Consider the following 20,911-nt stretch of genomic DNA (forward strand, 5'->3'; position numbering starts at 1 on the left):
CGACTTATTTGGAACTGACCATGACTTTATGCAAATTAGTGTGCGGTGATATTGTATTACACAGGACACTTTTTAAATGCCCATTTAAATATTAAACTTAGCTTCATTATAAACGATAGATGACGTAAAAAATAATAACTTTAATACTGAAAATATTAAGGATGTAGCTACCATGGAGTCTCACTATCACTATAAAAGGAAACAGGTAGGAGGGATCATGTCAAACGGTGTGTCAGAACGGGTGTCACAGACGGTGGTTGGGGTCGGGTTGGGGGATAGAGATATCAGCTGAGATAAGATAACCCTTTAGTGGAATTAAACTGGGGACATAAACGGCATGTATATATTTTGAGATGGCTGATTTAAGCTTTTCTATGGGTATCATACTCTTTACATATCTCAACAGAAACTTTATGAAAGTAAGGCACTTAAGATGTAAATCAATAGATGATACATATTCAACACACGTGAGACAGCATATAATATCTTTGAGATGACCCCTTGAGCCCGTAGGCAGCACATGCATTTCATGCCAGGTGAGTCGACGGTCCGTCGTTATACCTGGCCGAGCGACCTAATTGCCATCTATAGTCTGATCTATTCTTTTCAGCAGCTATTCGTATTTTGTTTTGCCCGATTTTACGAGTAAACATGTTTTTCTGGATACCCTATTACGCATCCCACTGAATGCCCAGTTAGGCCGATGTGATTTATTTAGACATATGCTATTTGCAATTAGGGATAAAGAGGAACAGCCTAAAACATTTCCGACAGTACTTTAGTACATGCTCAAGGTGCTTGAGTGTTCGTTCCCTTGATCAACGGATGTCTTTTTTCTGACATTCTATTTAACCAGACCCGTGAAGATCCGGGTGAGAATATTGATCTTCAGTAACCCATGCTTGTCGTAAGAGGCCACTTACGGGATCGAGTGGTCAGACTTTCTGACTTGGATGACACATGTCATCGTATCCCAATTGCGCAGATCGATGCTCATGCTGTTGATCACTGGATAGTCTGGTCCAGACTCGATTATTTACAGACCGTCGACATATAGCTGGAATATTGCTGATAAACACACACTCTTTTTAACCAACTCAACTCCCTGGGGAGTATTCAGCTCATGCAACCTGTTAGGCGCAGCGAGTTATCACACGGTCCCCCTCCTAGCTGTGGAGCATCAGTACTGGCTTGAAAGCGGTTTACAACAGGCGACTATCAGTCCTGTCATTATTCGAGTGATACCATCCCTAACGATGAAATCAACATCGCACACTTGCCCCTCGCTTACCTGGCTGTTACCTGAGCTATCGCTACACCCTTGTCACAAATCGTGATACAGCTAATGAAAAAATTATGGTTTGTGAAATAGACAAAAATTATAAAAACACTTATGTAGAGTTGGTGGGTTTTTGCTATTTACTTTGGCGTTGGTGTGAATCATTTATGATTATTTGGTGTTTTTTAGTTAGAGAACAATCAACTGGGCATATTTGACTTAAACGGACTGGGCAAGCAGCCACACATACACACGCATGCACGTCGTGAAAAGGAAATATTAAACCCCGTTTCACCTCATCTTTCTTACATCATCAAGAGCTGTACATGATAAGATAATAGGAAGTTCGTCACATATAACATGGTAGTTACAAATTGTACCAATTCTATTGTTCAAATTTAGGTTTATATTAGATCAGGGATAATCTACAACAGGGATAGGTCACTCGCTTGCTTTCTTTACCATTTGTACTAATTAGCGTGTGCCTCGTCATGCTCCAACGCGCACAGTGACTTGGTTCCCAGCACAACTTCGGCTGCGTTTAACAGTACTTCAGCCAGTTTATTGTATCAGTCGGAATTTTACAATGAATGAATGAATGAATTATATGTGAATGAAAGAAATACAGAAAAAAACAAAGGAAAGAAATACCTATGTGAATGACTGAAAGAATAAATGATACACCACGGCCATCCCTCCCCAAACATGTTAAAGAACGCAAAACTATCGCTAGAACACATGTGTTAACATCGATCAGCTGTCCTTTTTTAAAAAAATCTACGTTGAGACATTTTTTACATTAGTAATTAATTCAGATATCTCATTGCATGTGTTGAATGGCATGGACATTGACAGAATGTTAACTGACACTGGCACACACCCCTCAAAAACAGAAAGTTTAAAACCATCGCAAAGCGTTGTAAACACCTTTCCAGTTTTTATCAAATACTAAGATCAACAAGAAAGAAAGAAGTTTTAGAACTATAACACTCAAGCACCACAAGCATCAATGGCGGATCAGATCAGATCGGCGATATGTCAATTTCTATACACCTCAAATACACCCTAACATTTTTTTAAAATTGTGAAACTATCACTATCACTTGCAAACACCTTTCATTTGATGGTATAATCCCCTCATTTCAATATATCTTGAAATTTCTCCCTGCATTGTAAAATGACATCGGACGGATATATTCACCTTGTTTTAAACTGTATTGAGCTTGAAACGAAGCTATTTTAGAGAATTTGTTCGGAGGATATAAACAAGTATATGACTTCGGAAAAGTGGTTGGCTAAGTCCCGGTGAATCTCATTTCGCTGACAAGTCGTTACATCTTTTTAGAAATGCGTACTTCCGTTTTCGAACGAATTGTGGGTAAATAAACGTCGGCCATATGCAAGGATGGCTGCAACAACAAGAGAAGGTAAAATTTGAAATGATATCATTCTAAACACCTCGATGTGATTTAGAAACAGTCACACACGAATGTGAAACGCAGATCACTAAAGAATCATCATGTGCAGTTACCATTGCGGCAGTGTTTATGTCATTAAAAAAAACCTGGTAAAATCGGTGATTTTTAGCGAGACGAGAGTCAACTCTTGCTTGCGGTAATGAGGGTCCCGATCACATGGCCTTCAGGTTTAAAATAAAGAACAGAAAGTACTCGCTCGCCATAACGTCTTTCTTGAACAGTCAAATCATAAAGTGATCATTGTTGTAAGATTGGTTCTTACCTCAAAACTGCTGTTTAGTCCGTTTAAAATTGCAAATCTGGGAGATGGAGTCCATCCTAAAATTATGAAATTTGACATGGTGAAAATTTCTTAGAATGATTTCCGCAGTGAAGTGGCATGAAAGTAATCATACAGAATGCCTTAAGATTACCATCCATGAATTTATGAGTGCATTAGAAAAATTCCCAAGCATTTAAGCAAAATGACTTGTGAATCTGCACGTCCCTTTCACGTATTAAATAACTAGCGGTTGATCCACATGAAATTTACAGGTTAGCTGAACCATGATAATGATTAAGAACATTTTAATGTTTTGCAGACACATGAGCAGACACATATTATGAGCAAGGATCCAGCATTTTGTTTCAGGATCATTCGTTGGTTTCACATTGATTTTTTGACTCGTTGTGCGCATGCGCAGGGTGTGTAATTTCTGTAAAAATATACTGAACAATAAAAGTTTATCACATTTTTGGAAGTTGTATTTAATTTTCAACAAGTAACACTTGATGCTGTAATTCATTACGCATGGAAATAGAGTGACCATTTGACAGCACAATGGAAGTGTCAAAAGATGTGTTCAATCCAGGACGTCAAGCTGACGTTACACATTGTAGGGTAGGGGTGAAACGTTCCAAATGACAAAAACGAGTTAATAGCGTGTGTGGGCTCTACATGCTTCTCGTTGGCCAGACGCGGGGCTCGTGTTGCCTGTGTCATCATGATGAGGTCACAATGTGACGGTCTTCCCGTGGGGTGGTAGAACAAGGCCTTCAAGGTCTCTAACTTGGCCATTTTGTTGGACCCAGACCTGGAAGTACCTGGCGACGTGTCTTACTTGCTGGCCAGCACGTAGTCGTCCAAGGGCTTCATTGCGTTGATTTTCTGGCATTCCAGACCGATGACCCATGCTTCAAACTGAACATTTCTTTGTGGTTTCTGTACACTGATACTCCAGTGTGTCATGTCAACCATTTTATACAACCCAGTTTGCATGATTTTTCTGCTGATCGGCATAAACACGTTCTGCACGTGCACCATCCTGGTTTTACAACGGTCCAACAATCGATTAAAGTTTGACGGCACTCAAGTGTGTCATCATGTGTTCATGTTTGGGCAAAATTTCAGTATTTAGTCTCATATCATTCTTTTGTATATGAATGTTACAAAAATGTGCTAAACTTTTGTTGTTGAGTTTATTTCCGGTTTGGTCCTATGTTCTACCGATAGTGTAAACACACTCTAAAGAAAACAAAAATCAGAGCATATACATTTTTTTTTTGGTCGAATGCAAGTGATCTCAATTCATTTATGAAACAAAGACCTGGAGTAGTTGAATAAATAGCTTAATTTATGTGAACAAGCTCTTGTATAAACACATCTCACCACCACCGTCCTTCCTGTACATACCCTCTCACAACTAAATAACATGAGATTTATTATGCAGAGCAACCAGAATAGGATATCAATTATTGAAAAGCATAGGCAAATAGAAGTATGTACTGAGCTATGAACAGTTATCACACGTAAATAATCTTTATAAATGTTTTTATTTAGAGTGTATTTCTACTATAGGTACACATATAACCAAACGGGAACTGTTCAGTGCTTATTTTTACATGCTCTGCGCATGCACAAAGCTAGTTGAAAAGTAATGTGAAACCAACGATTAATCTTGCAAGGAGTAGATGCCTTAGGAGTAAGACATCTTTGATAGATGATATTTTTTGCATATGGTTAAAATGTGTCATGTCATATTTTGCTTTTGTTCTTGTTTCAGAGATTGAAGAGCAGGTGAGAAGTATCCAGGCCAAGAAAGCACAACTAACTGTAGCCCCAACTAATGAAGATGATTGTGAAAGAGTTGGACTTGGGGCAGAAGGACATTATGATGTGGATATCTATGATTCTAACAAATTTTCTGGATACGTCACATCGATTGCTGCCACAGATGAACCAGATGTATGTACAATTCTCTGGTTGTTTGCCCTCATAGAAATAATAAATGCATGATGTAAATTGATTCTTTGATTTGCCTTGATAAATGTCAGTTGATAAAGTGAAATTAAAAATTCATTCTTATTATCTTGGTTACATATAATTATCTGTATAGTACAGCATGTTAAGAACATGCCGCTTTTACTTGGTTTTTTGGATGATGACCACTGTTTTGCTTTACCGAAGTGATGTCATGAATTTACTTCAATGAAATTTATGTTCTGTATTATTGTTGTGTTTTTATCATGGGGACATATTTCATTGATCTTGTTGATTTGCTTCTACCATGTTTGCTGCAAAGTTTTCTGTGTACTATCATCAATCATACTTTCAAATCGCTATTGTTGGTTTGTATTACAAGGGGGTATGCACATTAAATGAAACACCGTGAACAAGGAGGGTTGGCAGGGCTCGATTTAGTACTTTGTTACTTGCACTGGTGCAACCCAATATTACAAAGTGCAACCTAGTTATCAGCCAAACATGTACCATGTGCAAGTCAATTTTTGAGAAATAAATCAACAATAAATCTAACATTATAAGCATAAGTATGCCAATTAATTTTTCTTCTAAACTTTGAATAGCTATGGCACTGAAACATGGCTATTTATAGACACGTTTCAGCTATTACAGCTCTTGTAAACAGGGATCAGCTGCGTCCCTGTGTTGCTATGGTTTCATGGGTACTACATCACGGAAATATGTTTATGTGCACCGAAACCCTTGAACACACCACATTGCAACTGGAATTTGGCTTGTGCAACTATGTTTTTGTCTTAGGTTGCACCTGGTGCAAGTAGGTTAACATTTTTTTAATCGAGCCCTGGTTGATCTAAGTTAATGCTCATCACGTTCCACACGTGCATTTGTTTGAACTTTCACTGTTTGAACTACTGCGCTTACCCCCTTGTAATCCAAACCAATGTCAACGATTTTAAACTATGATCGTTTGTTAAACAACTTTTATCCTAAGTTGAATAAAATTCTGAGATTTAAATTTTCAATTGGCAAGGTAAAATTATGAGGATTCGCAATCTTAATTTCACTTTATTTGATTTACTTTTTGGTTAAATGTGAAATTTATCTGTACGTTTTCACAACAAACAGACTATAAGTGGCTTTTTCAAAGTTAAAATAGGTATATTTCTCTCCAGCAAGCACCGGCACACATACTTTGTCTTGTATTATTGTTGATTAATATAAATTAGTGTTAAAATTTTCAGTTCCTTTGTTTTATATTTCAGGACTATGAAGATGTAGGAGCTGCATTTCCTAAGCGGTCAAGTTACACTGCACCGTTGAACTTACTTCACGAAACAGCAAATGACAAGGTTTGTTGTGAATGAAATCATGTACTCATTTATAATTTCTCTCCAGTAGTTTGAAAGAAAACATTTAGTCAATTAGGTTAATTCTGCATGAGGTTCAGGGTAAGCATTTGTTGAAATGATCCCTTTACCTTTATTGCTTGTTCCAAGAGGCTACTAGTTTGGATCAAGACTGTCATAGCTATGATGAAGTATGGGAGTTATTGTTGTAACTCTTCTATAGGTTGAACAGGGTCCTAATTGTTGCCTGTCTGAGTTTGAATAGTTGCTCTGGTATCGAAGTCTCAACTATTTTAAGAAAACAGTCATACTGCTTGATTGTTGTTGAGTGCACATTGAACTGGCTTTAGATATTGATCATAACAAATCAACAATTGTTAACTAAATATTGATTTGATTATTGGTTAACAGAGCCCGGATAAGATTTAGCTCATGTGGGTACTGTACCCATGTTTTTTGGAGTGTGTATTATGAATGTTGAGTGGGTATTTCATTTTCCGTTACCCACTGCTTTCAAATATGTGGGTTTTTCAGTGATTTTACTCAACTAAGTATATGTCATTGAGTATGTTTACTAAGCAGGTATGTACTGCCTTATGTCATACCTAATCAAAACCAACTTAAATATAAGGAAATGATTTCATAAAAAATCACTCATACAATGACAGTACAACACTAGTCCTATACTTAAGTACAACTTGATAGTAATCTGTGTCTTTTCATTTCAGCAAGCAATTTTATAAATTTATTCCATTACACATATGTTTTAAACTTTTATGTATCTAACATTTTAAATGCGTAATTGGTATGCAAAAATTATTTTTCAATGCATAATTTGAAATTTTCTATGCATATTTTACTCAGATACGCAGCTTATCTGGGCCTCTGAGTTAATATTGGAGCCCAAAGAAATTTGATCCATATGTTAAGAAAGGTCTTAAGGAAATCCTCATATTTCATGCCACTGGTGTGTGATGACACATTTATACATGAATTACTAGAAAAAAACCAATGTAGATGTAACTTTGTGTATTGTGTGTAAGTTTCATCACAACAGTTTAAAGTAAGATATCATTGATGACACAGTTTTCTTATGAATAATCATTGGTAATGCTTCCTACCAATAACGTTTCGTTAATCAATTTTTGTGGGTGGCAAACTTTTGGCACTATACTTTACTTTTGTGTGTCAAATTTACAGCTTCAATATGTCAATTGTTGCATATCAAATGTTGTAGGATTATGATCCGCTGGCAGATCATCGGGTGTCAAAGATTGCCGACCGTGAAACTGAATACCAAGCCCGACGACGTCAGATGATTATTTCGCCAGAGAGATATGATCCATTTGCTGACGGTTAGTACAAATCCCATCAACTCTTTACTTTGTGTCTGTCTGTTTACCACCTTAGTCTTCTTAATGATTTGTACACTCAGTGTCACAATTGTCAATTACCTCTTATTATTCCTATTGGAAGGTAATGATGGATGTCATTGATAGTTTGTGGTGTGGGTGTTTGTTCAGTGTTGGATGATGATGGGTGTGAAACAGGACTTGGTGTTTGTGAATTCTGTGATAACTGTGGAAAAATGTAAGGGTATAAGTAAGAAGAAAAAAGCCGTTTGTATGAATTGATATCTTATGGGGAAGGAAGTTAAAAGTGTTTGAAGAGTTGTGGGGCTTTTTATCAGTCACAGAATGTCCAGTAAATGATGGATAGAGGATGAGTATTGGGATTGGGAATGGGTTGATATTCAACCCTTTAAGTAACAGTAATTTATGGTAGGGATTGGTAAAGGGTGTGTGTGTCAATATGTTAACCAATATAGTATGAATAAATTAGGTTGGTTGTTTAACACTGCCCTCAGCAGCCCTCCAGCTATATGACAGTGATCTGTAAATAATCAAGTCTGGACCAGACATTCTGGCAATCAACAGCACAAGCATCGTTCTACACAATTGGGATACGATGACGTGTCAACCAAATCAGCGAGCCTGACCACCCGACCCTGTTAGTTGCCTCTTCCGACAAGCATGGGTTGCTGAAGACCAATTCTAACCCGGATCTTCAGGGGTCGAAATAAATTTGGTGATGAGGGCTGAGGATGGGGTTTCATTCTCTAGGGGTTACAGTAATGGGAACAACATTTTTGAGAATGTTGTGTTTTTCTTGCCCTGTCAAGGTGCAGATTTTTAGGAAAGGTCATTGGTTTTCTTTTCACAGCAGTGTAATTCAGGTGTGGTTAGATGTGTATGTTCAGCATTATATTTGAGCATTTTTTGAAAGCGTGTTTGATATTTGCGAAACAACTAGAGAAGTACTGGCTAACAAAAACAGGCATAACAAGAATGATCGTTGGATAGAAGAATTAGCGGCATCTCTTCTAATGTTTTCAGTAATCTTGGACTCTCACAATGTGTGTGATGCGTATATATATATTAGGTAAAGTAATAGTCATACAAATAGCAGTGCTAAGTTTCATTTCCGTACTGCCAAAATATCAGTTGCTAAGCCTTTTCTAGGGAGGTTTTGTTATGTTTATGAGTTAAGGATTAAAGAGAAATGGGGGTAGTTTATTTACATATACAATCATCATGATGGTATCGTAATACTAAGATACAGCTTTGCTAATTCCAAGCTAGAAAAGTAAGGATTTCTAATTGAACCATATAGGGCCTAGTTAAGGGCAAAACTGTCAAGACTGTTAAAGAATAGTTATGACACATATATGTATTTAGGAAAGCTGTTTATAAGATTGCTGACCTGTCTCTGTGAATGAATGTCACTGAGTTTGAAAGTTGGCTATGACGAAGCGAAGTTTGTACAACCTAAGCCTCAGTGGAGGAAGGCGAACTTGTAGGATTGTCATGTGCCGAGAAACAATAAGTCAACCCGAGACTAATGTCAAATATTTTCCTTTCTAGCTTCCTTCATTCGTTGAGGACATCGACCAAGAACCTGACAACTATATATGATATTTTTTACATCTATATAGTAATGATACATCCAAGGTTCTTTGATTACAAAATATTCTTGATTTATTAAATTTTCGGAAAAGTAACCATGGAATGAATATAAACATGAAACATGTCAAGTACATATTGCCAGTTGTTTTTAACAGGTCTTCGTAACCGTTGCAATGTTGAAAAACGTATTTATAAATATGTAATGATTTGTTTCTTTGTGGTAATGATATGGGTATCGTGCATGATATACGACCAGCCTTTATACCATACAAGGTTTATTCTGTGAGATGTGTGCGTAGTTCTATATGTTGCGTATGTGTGTGGTGGTTTAGAACTACACTAATCTGAGACTAATTTTAGGAGTTGTGAGGTCTGAGTATTACTCAGGGAGGCGTTGCAGCAAGACGGGAACCTGAAGACCCAAGGTGTACGTATACAATGCCATGGTGCAGATACCTTGAAGTGGTCAGAAATCAGATTTAGAGATTTTGATTCTTTGATTTTCATCTTTGAAACGTATTCGTCTGAAAATATTTTCAGTCTGCATGTTCATTTTTTCATGGTTTGGTTAATTTAAGTATTTAAAGAAAATACTTTGAGGCAGGTTCAGAATCTCTGTCAAGCTTTTGGCTCTATATTTAACTCTGATTAAAACAAACGAAGCTGTTGGTTCAGATTTGTTTGTTTGCATTTGAATGAGTGAGGATCAATTTTGAAACATGTAATGATTTTTGAAATTATGATTTGTCTCATTAAAACAGCATATTTTTTGAGAGATTTGCCTAAACTGATAATGGATTTGATGTCAAGATCAACAGGTGTATTTTGTAACTGATTTCTGGCCATTTCCCCAAGAACTACAAACGGATCACACCAGTCATCAACTATATGGACAGGTAACACACACAGTACAATTATAGTAGGGTTGAAATTTCAGAGTATTTGGAAATTGGTCACCAGACAGTGTTTTATTCACATTGTTTCAAAAACTGTTCGAGAAAAGTCAGTGGGATGTTTCCCCATACTCTGATCTTTCACATGTAGTTCTTGGGATGTTGTAATATAGGCAACGATTTTTGCTACTCTCCAGAGATTATGGCAATGAAGTTAATGACTATTTATTTTCGTCACGGCGCATGTCGTGACTCTTCTGCTTTGTGTTGTAGGAGGCAAGACACCTGATCCAAAGTTACAAGCAAGAACCTTCTCAGATGTTATGACAGAATTGCAGCTCGGCAAAGAACAGGTAATAATATTAAATGTCTCAAAAACATGTCACCTTCCAGTGGTTGAAATTAAGCATGAAACACAAGAGATCATTGTCATGATCTTAAGGTTGTAAGATACAGTTTGGGGGAATCTCTAGATACAGTTAATACAGGAGAAGAACACATAGACATAAGGTTCCCCTTGAATCTTGGTACACTGCAGGAAATGAACTTCGCAATAGCTTGTGTAAGCATTTATTAAATACTAGTAATGCTTCGATAGGACTGTGGAAGAGGACTACAGATGTTGAAGCAGTTAAAATATTGAAATTTCTTGTCGATTTGTTAACTCTTGTCATCCTATCCCAATTGCGTAGATCGATGATCATGATGTTGATCACTGGATGGTCTGGTCCAGACTCGAGTGTTTACAGGCTGCTGGAATATTGCTGAGTGTGGCATTAAACAACAAACAAATAAGCAAAGAAATAATGGATTTTACAGTAGACATCCTTCTCGGAATGTAAATATGAATTTATCATAACTGTTTTTTTCCTTACAGGCCGGGCTGCGTCAGCAGATGCATGAGAAGGCTAAGGCAGGAGAACTACGGGCTGTCAATGGAGCGGGAGGCGATGCTGGCCACAAACAACCCACAAAGAGGAAACGTTGGGACCAGTCCTCCGCCCAGGAAGATGCTCCCAGCAAGAAGAAAACCTCATCCTGGGATGCTGCAGAAGCTGTTACCCCATCTAACAGCCGATGGGATGAAACTCCTGGCAGAGCCAAAGGGGAACAAACCCCCGGTGCCACTCCAGGCCAAAGCACCAGACAGTGGGATTCGACCCCAGGTCACGCCACCCCCGGTGCGACCACACCAGGCAGAGACACCCCTGGCCACCAAGCCACGCCAAGTGCAAGAAGAAACAGATGGGATGAGACACCTAAAACTGAGAGAGGTAAATTTAGAATATTTTTAAACTTATCCTATCTCACGACTTGCACCTCTCTCTCTTGCTTCGACTTTAAGTGGAACGACTGTAAACTTTTTTCCTTAGGCCTCCTTGTCCATTCACCCATGCACTCCATGCTGCTCTCCCTTATTAGCTTCCTAGTTCCTAATGAAGCTTGCAGCATGCTCCACTAATTGCCCACGTGACTACCTTGAATGATCATTCTCTTTCTTGTCGCACGACTGTGGACGTGATGTATATTTTGGAAATTATTTTCACCCTAACTTCATGGGCAAAAGAGATAATCGGTCAAGGAAAAGGAAAGTTTGTGCTCAATGCAAGACAAATTATTCGTCCCTCAACCCACACGTGTTATTTACTATAAGATGAGGATTTTAAGGCCTACCTTCGTGTTTGGTCCCGGAGAATCGCTGATAGGGACAGGAAATCAACAGAATCTGATCCCACACTCCCTCCAAACGTATCAAGTTAAAGCGACAGAAGATCTTACCTTCATGCAAGAGAGCGACGTCTGTGGTTCAAGATGATTTTATGGACGCTTCCTCAGACTCCTACTTATCTGAGGACGTTCGGCACCTATTACGTGTGCATCAATCACCTCCTTCCATAGCGTCAGATCACTCGCGGGTGGTTGTGATTAATAATCCATCGTTGCCTGTCCCATCTACACTATCAGGGGACCTTAGATCGACACTATCATCGGTACATATCCCCTCGACTGTCTCAGTTTGTTTGGAGCCTGGCCAACCACGTACAACCAGCTGTTAGGTTGTAGTTTGGAAAGTATGATATTGCTAGTCTCATGAAATCTCATAAGCGAGATTTACATCCAACATGGCGGTCTCCATAGGAACTAACGAATGCTGAGGTATATGATGCATTATACCATGACTACAAAGATTTCTTTGAGCTGGAGATTCCTTTCATAGAACCGGACGGAGCTGGCTACTACAGCGTCGCCAGAGGACGTTCATCATGAATCAACACTTTGGGTTTCGTCACCTAATCGCTGATCTATATCGCAATATCATTCCAGATCACCATAACGATCTAGATCACCTTCACGATCCAGATCCCCATCACTAACCCGATCTGGATCACCGTGCCGATCCACATGATCCACATGATCCACATGACCTGATCAATCCAGATCACCAAACGGATCCAGATCATAACTTCGAATCAGATCACCGGACCGATCCAGATCATCTGGTCGATCTTGATCACCAAACTGATCCAGGTCACAACATCGATCCAGATCACCTAACCGATCCAGATCACCGATCTGATCCAGATCACAACATCAAAGTAGATCACCCGGACCGATCCAGATCACCCATCTGATGCAGATCACGACATCGAAGTAGATCACCTAACTGATCCGGATCACCAAATCAAGTCAGATCGCAACTGCAAACCAGATCACCTGTTCGATCCCGATCACTTCATAAATCCAGATCACGATCACAGTTTCCAGTTAGTGCATCGAATCGATCCAGATCACTTTACAGATCTAGATCACCTTACAGAGCCATTGACCAGTCTGGATCACAGTACAGATCCACATCTTATGGCCTCAGCCTGGAACCAAATACAGCCTTCTACTTCAGCCCATCTGGTTTTGGTAGCACCTGGCTCTTCATCTGGTCCATCATCTTCAATATGAAATTGTTCAATGCCTGATACCTGCTTCCCCCACCTCACTTCAGGATGATGTCAATTAACCTTCAACCTAGGATGCTTGTTATCACGTTCCGATATATCCAGAACACCGGAAGTACCTTCGCTTCGTGTTCAATGGGAATCACTACCAATAGAAAGTCCTACCATTTAGAATTTCTATGGCCCCGTGCCTTTTTTACCCTAGTAACTAAGCCCATAACGAGCTTCCTCCACTTTCACGGGATCACATTTGAAAGCTACATAGACGATTGCATCCAGGCTCAACAGGATCCGATCGTATTGCTTTGTCAGCTACAGTTCACCACCACGCTGCTCAGACAGTTAGGGTGGCTGTTGAACATCGCGAAATCGGAACTAATACCAACTCAGAGACTCCAATTCATCGGAGCACTAATCGACACTCGTCAGGGGATAAAGATTCAGCGATGCATTCCTCAGCTGTCTCAGGCGAGAACCTTACGGCAGTGGCAGGAGCGACTGGGCCTTCTGACGTCAGCTCAAGCCTTAAAGTACAGAGGCCAGCTCTAACTTCAGCCGATACATCGATTTCTCAACCCGTACCTTCAGGCCGACAACCCCAAGGAGCTGATTTGCCTTCCAGAACCGCTTCGTCCAGTCCTTCATTGGTGGCTCGACGAACGGAATGATTTGCGCCGGAGTCTCTATGATGCATCCCTCATGGGTTGGGGAGCTCACTTCCTCGACCATCAAGTGGCCGGGCTGTGGTCAACCGACGAATGGGTACTTCATATAAACGAGCTGGAATTCAAGGCGGTAATTCAAGCCATATCTCACATTGGGCAACAGAGCTTCAATCAACCTGTCTATTGATCCAATCAGACAATTCGACAGTGGTTTGGTATATAAATCATCTAGGCTTGACAGGCTCGGCGAATCTGCTACAATGGGCGATCAGGTTCTTCCATCTCGTTTACTCACTCAACATCGTAGCCAGAGCCAGACACATTCTCGGGTAAAAAATGTGATAGTCGATGCCTTGTTCCGATCTAACCGACCGTCCCCTACAGAGTGGAAGTTACTGCCTCAGATCTTTCAGTCGATGATCTACCCGTTATCACAGCCTCAAACATCCAACTTCCAAAGTTCGTATCACCAATCCCAGACCCCATTTCTTGGGACCTCGACGTGCTGACAATATCATGGGAGGGTCTCAATGCCTACGCGTTCCCCCCCCTCCATCTCTGCTACCAAAAGTAATACAGAAACTATTGGCCACCAGCAACATACTACTGCTTTTGGTTGCACCCTTCTGGCCAGCGAGAAGTTGGTTTGTCAACCTAAGAAGCCTGGCAGAGCCAAACCCAGTACTACTTCCCAACCGGGATGACCTACTTCTTCACCCTCACTCGGAACTGCGCCTTCAATCTACACGTTTGGCACATCTTCAGAGATCTCTCATAGCTAAGGTCTACTCTTGCCGAGTGCCCATGGCTATCACTTCGGCTATCATCGTACTTCGACCCGTTCCTGGTATGACAAGTGGAAGAAGTTTGAAGACGTTTGCAAGGTTAGGGGAATTGCATCTCCCACTTCCACTTCGGCTCAGGTCATTGCTGAGTTTCTCCAGTATCTCCACACTACTAAGAAACGAAAGGGTACTACGTTAGCTGCCTACTTAGCCGCCATCAATTCGGATTTGGCTACCACCACAGGCACGAAGATTTCCATTGTTCCCGAGTTGCAGAGTCTACTGCGCTCCTATAGACTCTGACCAGTCCAGGAAGTTCAGACCTATGGCTGGGATCTGTCCGTCCTTCTTCATCATATGATTTCTAAAGGCAAGGACGTAGAACAAGTGACATTCAAGACATTCTTCCTGGTAGCTTTGGCTACCGCTGCTCGTATATCTGAACTGCATGCGCTTGATGTCAATTGTGTGCGGTTCGAGCGGAAGAAGCATGGCAAGGTCTCTGTTGGGACTTCATTGTTAAAAACCAACTGGCAGGGCAACCGGACCGGATGTTTACCATTACCCCGTTGTCCACCATTCTTGGGCCTGATGATAAGAAAGATTTGACACTCTGCCCTGTTAGGGCTCTACACGTTTATCTTGCTGCCTCCAAAGATTGTCAACGGCTACGGAAGCGCCTCTTTATACCCTTTTCGACCGCTTCAAGAACTGAGGTTCCCGGACCACATTGGCCTTCTGGATGCGTGCCACGATCCTGCGAGCCTACACCTTTGCAGGGTTGCCTCCTCCAGCCGCTTCCAATCCTCATGAGATTCGTGCACTAGCCTCGATGGCCCTCCATAGCAACTGCTCCTTGACCGCTGTCATGGAAGGTTGCTTCTGGCGTTCTGATACAGTCTTCTCTTCACATTACCTGCGAGACCTGTCTGTCGCGGATGTCCAGGGACTACACCAGTTGGGACCTCTTGTACTGGCTCAGCAGCTTACATCGCCCCAAGAACGCAGATGAGGGACAGTTCCGCATTCGTGTTACTGCTTCCTTGTATATGTGTCATTTTCAAAATTGGTAGGATTTTCAATTCTTTATTACAGTAAAATCAAACTCCTCAAAATTGATTTAATTTTATTCAAATAAAACCTCAAACACTTAATTATTCAAAAATACCAACATGCAGACTGAAATGTACTAATTGACCTTTTAATTGATACATAAGTAATTACAAGGGTGGAGGACTTCTTAGTCAGAATATGGATTTTGAAATATAATTCATAAAAATCTTTTAAAAATGGCAGACACAGCTTTTACACAGACTTAATCAAACTTGAAGATAAAAACTATCATCATGAATCTTGAAAGTGTTATTTTGTATCTTTCATTTATTTACCACAAAATGATTTCATTTTTCTAAAACATTATTATGTATATAGTTTTCAACAAGTAAAATTGTCTAAAATAAACATTAGCTACTAAGCCCAGAACATCTTTTGATGACACCAGCATAAAGAGGAGTGTTTCATGTATTATCATGAATTAATTAGAGCAGTCAATTAACACCAGTAACGTTTAGGACAATAGTGGTAATGGTTTGGACAGGAATGGTAACGGGCTGGACATAAGCCTTAAACAGTTTAATTCAACAAAGAAACAGGTAACATGAAAGGAAAAATATGATATCATTTACTTGAACTGCTAACCCTATTTTGGACAGACAGTGAAATGTGTAATAGAAATTGTAACTCGTAACTAATATGACATGTTTTCGTCCATGCTGTGGTAACGGTTTGGACATTTGTTATATCAATATAAAACTTGGTGCAAGTCGTGAGATAGGATAAGTACAGTCAGGCCCCGTTAGTCCGGACCCCGATAGTCCGATTCCCGCGATATCCGAACGGTAGCCAGCTGTAACCAATCTTGTTTACTAATTATACTGTGTAAACTCATTAACTGTTGATTCATTAATCCGGTGCTTCACTCTCCGGATCCGGATGTTAATTAGCGGTAACAGGTTAGCTAATTACACTTGGTTTTGCTTCATTAATTCGGAGGTACATCAAAAAGGTTCGGATAATCCCCTTACCTCGTGAGCACCATTTATTAGCGCTGATCTTCATTGGTAAACTTCAATGGTAATTGATAAGTGAAGTGACACTTCTGAGTTGAACATGTCGTTAGTTTCTGAATTTAATCAATTGGTAGGTCTCACTTGTGGAAACGCAACTGGCCCCATCAAAACATGTACATACGTTCATATGTTCTTGTCTCGGTGTGTCAAAGGGAAGTAACCCTACTGTAGTGTACATAATGGTTCGTTTCAGTAGTCCGTACGTTTCACTATTGAACGTTTTTGGTGAAAAAAGGATGTGTTTGGATTAACGCGGCCTGACTGTATATAAATATACGATTTATATTAAAATTTTCAATATTTGTGTGATGATAATTGTCAAAATATGTTGCATACTTTGTAATTCTATTGATTTTTTTCTGCCAAATCGTCTTATTATATTTGTCAGTTTTTTAATCAAGCACAGGGAGTAAGCATTTGTAGTCATGTTAAAGATCAAGGGGTATCTCAAGGAAAAATTACTGAACCGAAGGACCACAGGACCCCAAGAACAACTATGCTTGTTGTAAGATGAGACTCAGTGATCGGTTGGTCAGACTCAATCCCTTGGTTGAGAGCCTGTTATTGTGCATCAGCAAACATGTACGCCAAATGATCATTCTGTCAAAAAATTGTCCTGTGTTCTCTGTTGAGTGTGATTTGATTTGGCTGTGAATCCAATGAAGTAAGGTTGAAGGGGTGGCTTAGTGGTTAATGTGTTTGCTTGTCATGCTGTGGACCTGGGTTTGATTCCATACATGTGTACAGTGTGCAGATCCCTGTTCCCTGGAATATTGCTGATAGCTGCCCACTCACTGTTTGTTTATGATGGAATCTTTATTTTCTAGATACCCCTGGTCATGGCAGCGGTTGGGCAGAAACCCCTCGAACAGACAGAGGCGGTGACTTGATCGAGACCACACCAACGCCAGGAGCAAGCAAACGCCGTTCAAGATGGGACGAGACACCTGGAGCCACGCCTGGTGGTATGACCCCTAACATGACCCCAGGAGGAATGACCCCAACCATGACCCCTGGGGGTCACACCCCCACCATGACACCAGGAGGAATGACTCCTGGACAAACGCCCGGCGGTCACACACCAGGTGGCTTCACTCCAAGTGGTGCCACACCCACTGGTCAGAAAGCCATGGCCATGGCCACTCCAACTCCTGGTCATCTTATGTCCATGACTCCAGAACAGTTGCAGGCATACACATGGCAGCGGGAAATTGATGAAAGAAATCGGCCGCTGTCAGATGACGAACTGGACTCCATGTTCCCACCAGGCTACAAGGTAGGTGGTCATAGATGGTCACCATCATGTGCTTTTGTGTCTGAGAAGAGTACTGGAATTAGTGTCTGTATCTCATGGTTATTGTTAGTGAGTTATCTCTTTAAGTGTTTGTTATCATAAGAACTAATTTGTGGTTGGATCTGTGAAAATGGTGTGCTTGTAGACCATAATTAATTATGGGTACTTTGACCTTGTTTTTGAAGTGATGGGAATAATTTAAAAAGATTATCTTTATATTTTTAGTACAGCATAAAGCTCACTTTCAGAACTTAAATCTTTACTTTACTGATCCTAGCAACCTGCCATTTCCTGCTTTGGTGACATTTTGGCTGGGATTTACTTCCTGAATCTGGGATTTTTGGCTCATTCAGCCCCTACTCTGTAAAATATCCATATTGAAATAGAACAATTCCCATTTCATGTTACTATAGTTACCATAGGTACAACTATAACTGAGGTAACTTAAAATATCTCAGGAGCAAGGAGGAGGAGGCTTTCCTGCTCAGCCTCACATATGGGCAGTGAAATTTAGGAAAGTTAATATTTTAACCATTTTGCCAACCACTGTGACTCATTGGTAAATCTGAGCTCAATGTTTCAGTGATCAGATCCGTTTATCTTGCAGTTATATATGTGTAAATTACTCACCTTCATGTTTGTTTTCCTGATCATTCAGTGATTTGCTTTGAGTTGTCTGTTTAACAATGTGACACAGTAGATATTAGTTTTCAGCAATCCATGCTAAAGAGCAGAGTAATGGCGGATTTGTTGTCTTGGTTGGTTCTTGTGATTGTATCAAAACTGCTTAGATTGTAAGTCTGTGGATAGTCAGACTTGATTCTTTGACAGACCTCTTGTAGCTGGAATACTGCTGGGCAGTACAAACAAAGTGATGTTGTTAGTTACTCAGTGACTTTGTGTTGTCCAGGTGCTGAATCCCCGGCAGGTTACATACCAATCAGAAACACGGCCAGGAAGCTGATTGCCACACCCACCCCCGATGGCTGGCACCCCTGGCTTCCGGATGCAGACCCGGACACTAAGACACAGATTGTAGACATGCAGCCCAAAGGCAATCTGCCTATGATGAAGCCAGGCGACATGCAGTACCGACAAGCTATTGGTGAGATTTGTTATAGTGAGAGAGGATAGTGCAGTACAGTACCTCCTGTTGTTGTTTTTTGCGAGCACCAACCGGTGAGAGTGTAACAGGCAGTTGTTTGCAAGTTATATATGGTGGTTCACCTTGAATGGAGCACTAACTTTGTGTTGCTTACTATTGCAAGAATCACTGGCAGAGATTGCTTTTTTCTCAAACCAGCATGGCGGCTGAGGGAAGTTTGAGTTTGATAGCGGAACAAGACATTTTAGACTGATCAGAAGTGGCCCATGGCAAATTCCAAGCCTGTCAGCTTGTTCCTTTAAAAAAAAGTAACGCTCATTGTTATGTTATAGGTGGATCTAGACGACATATTGAGGTTCCTAATCAGATGGGCCCTCGCTGTTAGTTTGTAGTACAACACTCATTGTTATCCCCCGCAACGCGTTTTGTGGGGGGTATTAAAATGGACTCCGTCTGTCTGTCAGTGCATCCATGCACATTTGTCTTTTCCGGAGCAGAACTTTAAAACTGTTCAAAATATCTTCACCAAACTTGGCACACAGATAGATCTGGTGGTCTACTGGTGCCTTTTGGTAGTTTTGGTTTTTTGAATAAAATATTTTTTGCGTTTCCATGGCAACAATTTGGACTTAGACTGAAATTGAAATTGGTGGTAGTACTCTTTTCTGGAGCAGAACTCTAAAACCATTCAATGTTTCTTCACCAAACTTGGCACATAGATAGATCTGGTGGTCTACTGGTGCCTTTTGGAAGTTTTGGATTTCTGAATAAAATGGGTTTTTTGTGTTTCCATAGCAACAATTTTGGCTTCAACTGAATTTGGTGGTAGTGCTCCTTTCTGGAACTTTGAAACCTTTCAGTACTCTCCTTCCACTATGCTATATACATACAAAAACGTTTGACTCGTAGACATATTCATGAAGAATATTTTGCCATTACGGGGGATATTGATGACTTTGTCTTCTTGTTATGTTATAGGTGGATGTAGATGAAGAGTCGCTGACGCCGGAAGAACAGAAGGAAAGAAAGATCATGAAGCTGCTCCTCAAAATAAAGAATGGCACGCCTCCAATGAGAAAGGTATGTTGTTGGCATTATGGTAAATCAGAGCACAAATGTTTTTTGTGAGGATAATGCTTGTTCTATAAAAACAAGAAGACAGTGACATCCCTGTGTAAATGATATCTATATATTTTTCCTTATCCTGACTCATGAGGTAAGCAATAAGCATGAGTCAGGATAAGTATAAAATATCAATTTTAGTCAGAAAATTACATTATCATTTGTGGAAAAAAAGTGTCTCTTTTGTTAACAGCCAGGATTATGTACCTAAGGTTTGAGTGATGACCAAGGCGTACTTCAGGCTTGCTTGGTATAACTGGAATATTGTACATGGCATTCCCTCAAGTCCTTAATCGTAATACTTATATTGCTTCATGCTTTCCTATTTGAAATCGTTGCAACACATTCTTATTGTATTCCTTTCCTTCTAGGCTGCTCTGCGTCAGATCACAGACAAGGCCCGTGAGTTTGGTGCCGGTCCTCTGTTCAATCAAATCCTACCACTGTTGATGTCTCCGACCTTGGAAGACCAGGAACGTCATTTGCTGGTGAAGGTCATTGACCGAATCCTGTACAAACTGGACGATCTGGTCCGACCCTACGTACACAAGATCCTTGTGGTCATTGAGCCTCTTCTTATTGATGAGGACTACTACGCTCGTGTTGAAGGGAGAGAAATTATCTCAAATTTGGCTAAGGTAAGTCTGTAAATTGTA

General features: G+C 40.3%; 1 protein-coding gene across 1 annotated transcript in view; it reads left to right on the forward strand.

The window, feature by feature from the left end:
- The first annotated feature begins 2,601 nt into the window (after positions 1-2,601).
- LOC124253848 (splicing factor 3B subunit 1-like) overlaps positions 2,602-20,911 on the forward strand; it is a 28,959-nt gene continuing 10,649 nt past the window's right edge. The window contains 11 exon segments of the mRNA XM_046687699.1: positions 2,602-2,706; positions 4,800-4,981; positions 6,262-6,348; positions 7,583-7,700; positions 10,478-10,557; positions 11,082-11,478; positions 17,562-18,014; positions 18,939-19,119; positions 19,121-19,133; positions 20,112-20,213; positions 20,627-20,893. Of these exon segments, the coding sequence (XP_046543655.1) occupies positions 2,685-2,706; positions 4,800-4,981; positions 6,262-6,348; positions 7,583-7,700; positions 10,478-10,557; positions 11,082-11,478; positions 17,562-18,014; positions 18,939-19,119; positions 19,121-19,133; positions 20,112-20,213; positions 20,627-20,893 (1,902 nt within the window). The 5' untranslated portion in view covers positions 2,602-2,684.

This window comes from Haliotis rubra, unplaced genomic scaffold (genome assembly GCF_003918875.1).
Source record: "Haliotis rubra isolate DU_JTF1 unplaced genomic scaffold, ASM391887v1 Scf556, whole genome shotgun sequence".
In the NCBI taxonomy this organism is placed as follows: domain Eukaryota; kingdom Metazoa; phylum Mollusca; class Gastropoda; order Lepetellida; family Haliotidae; genus Haliotis; species Haliotis rubra.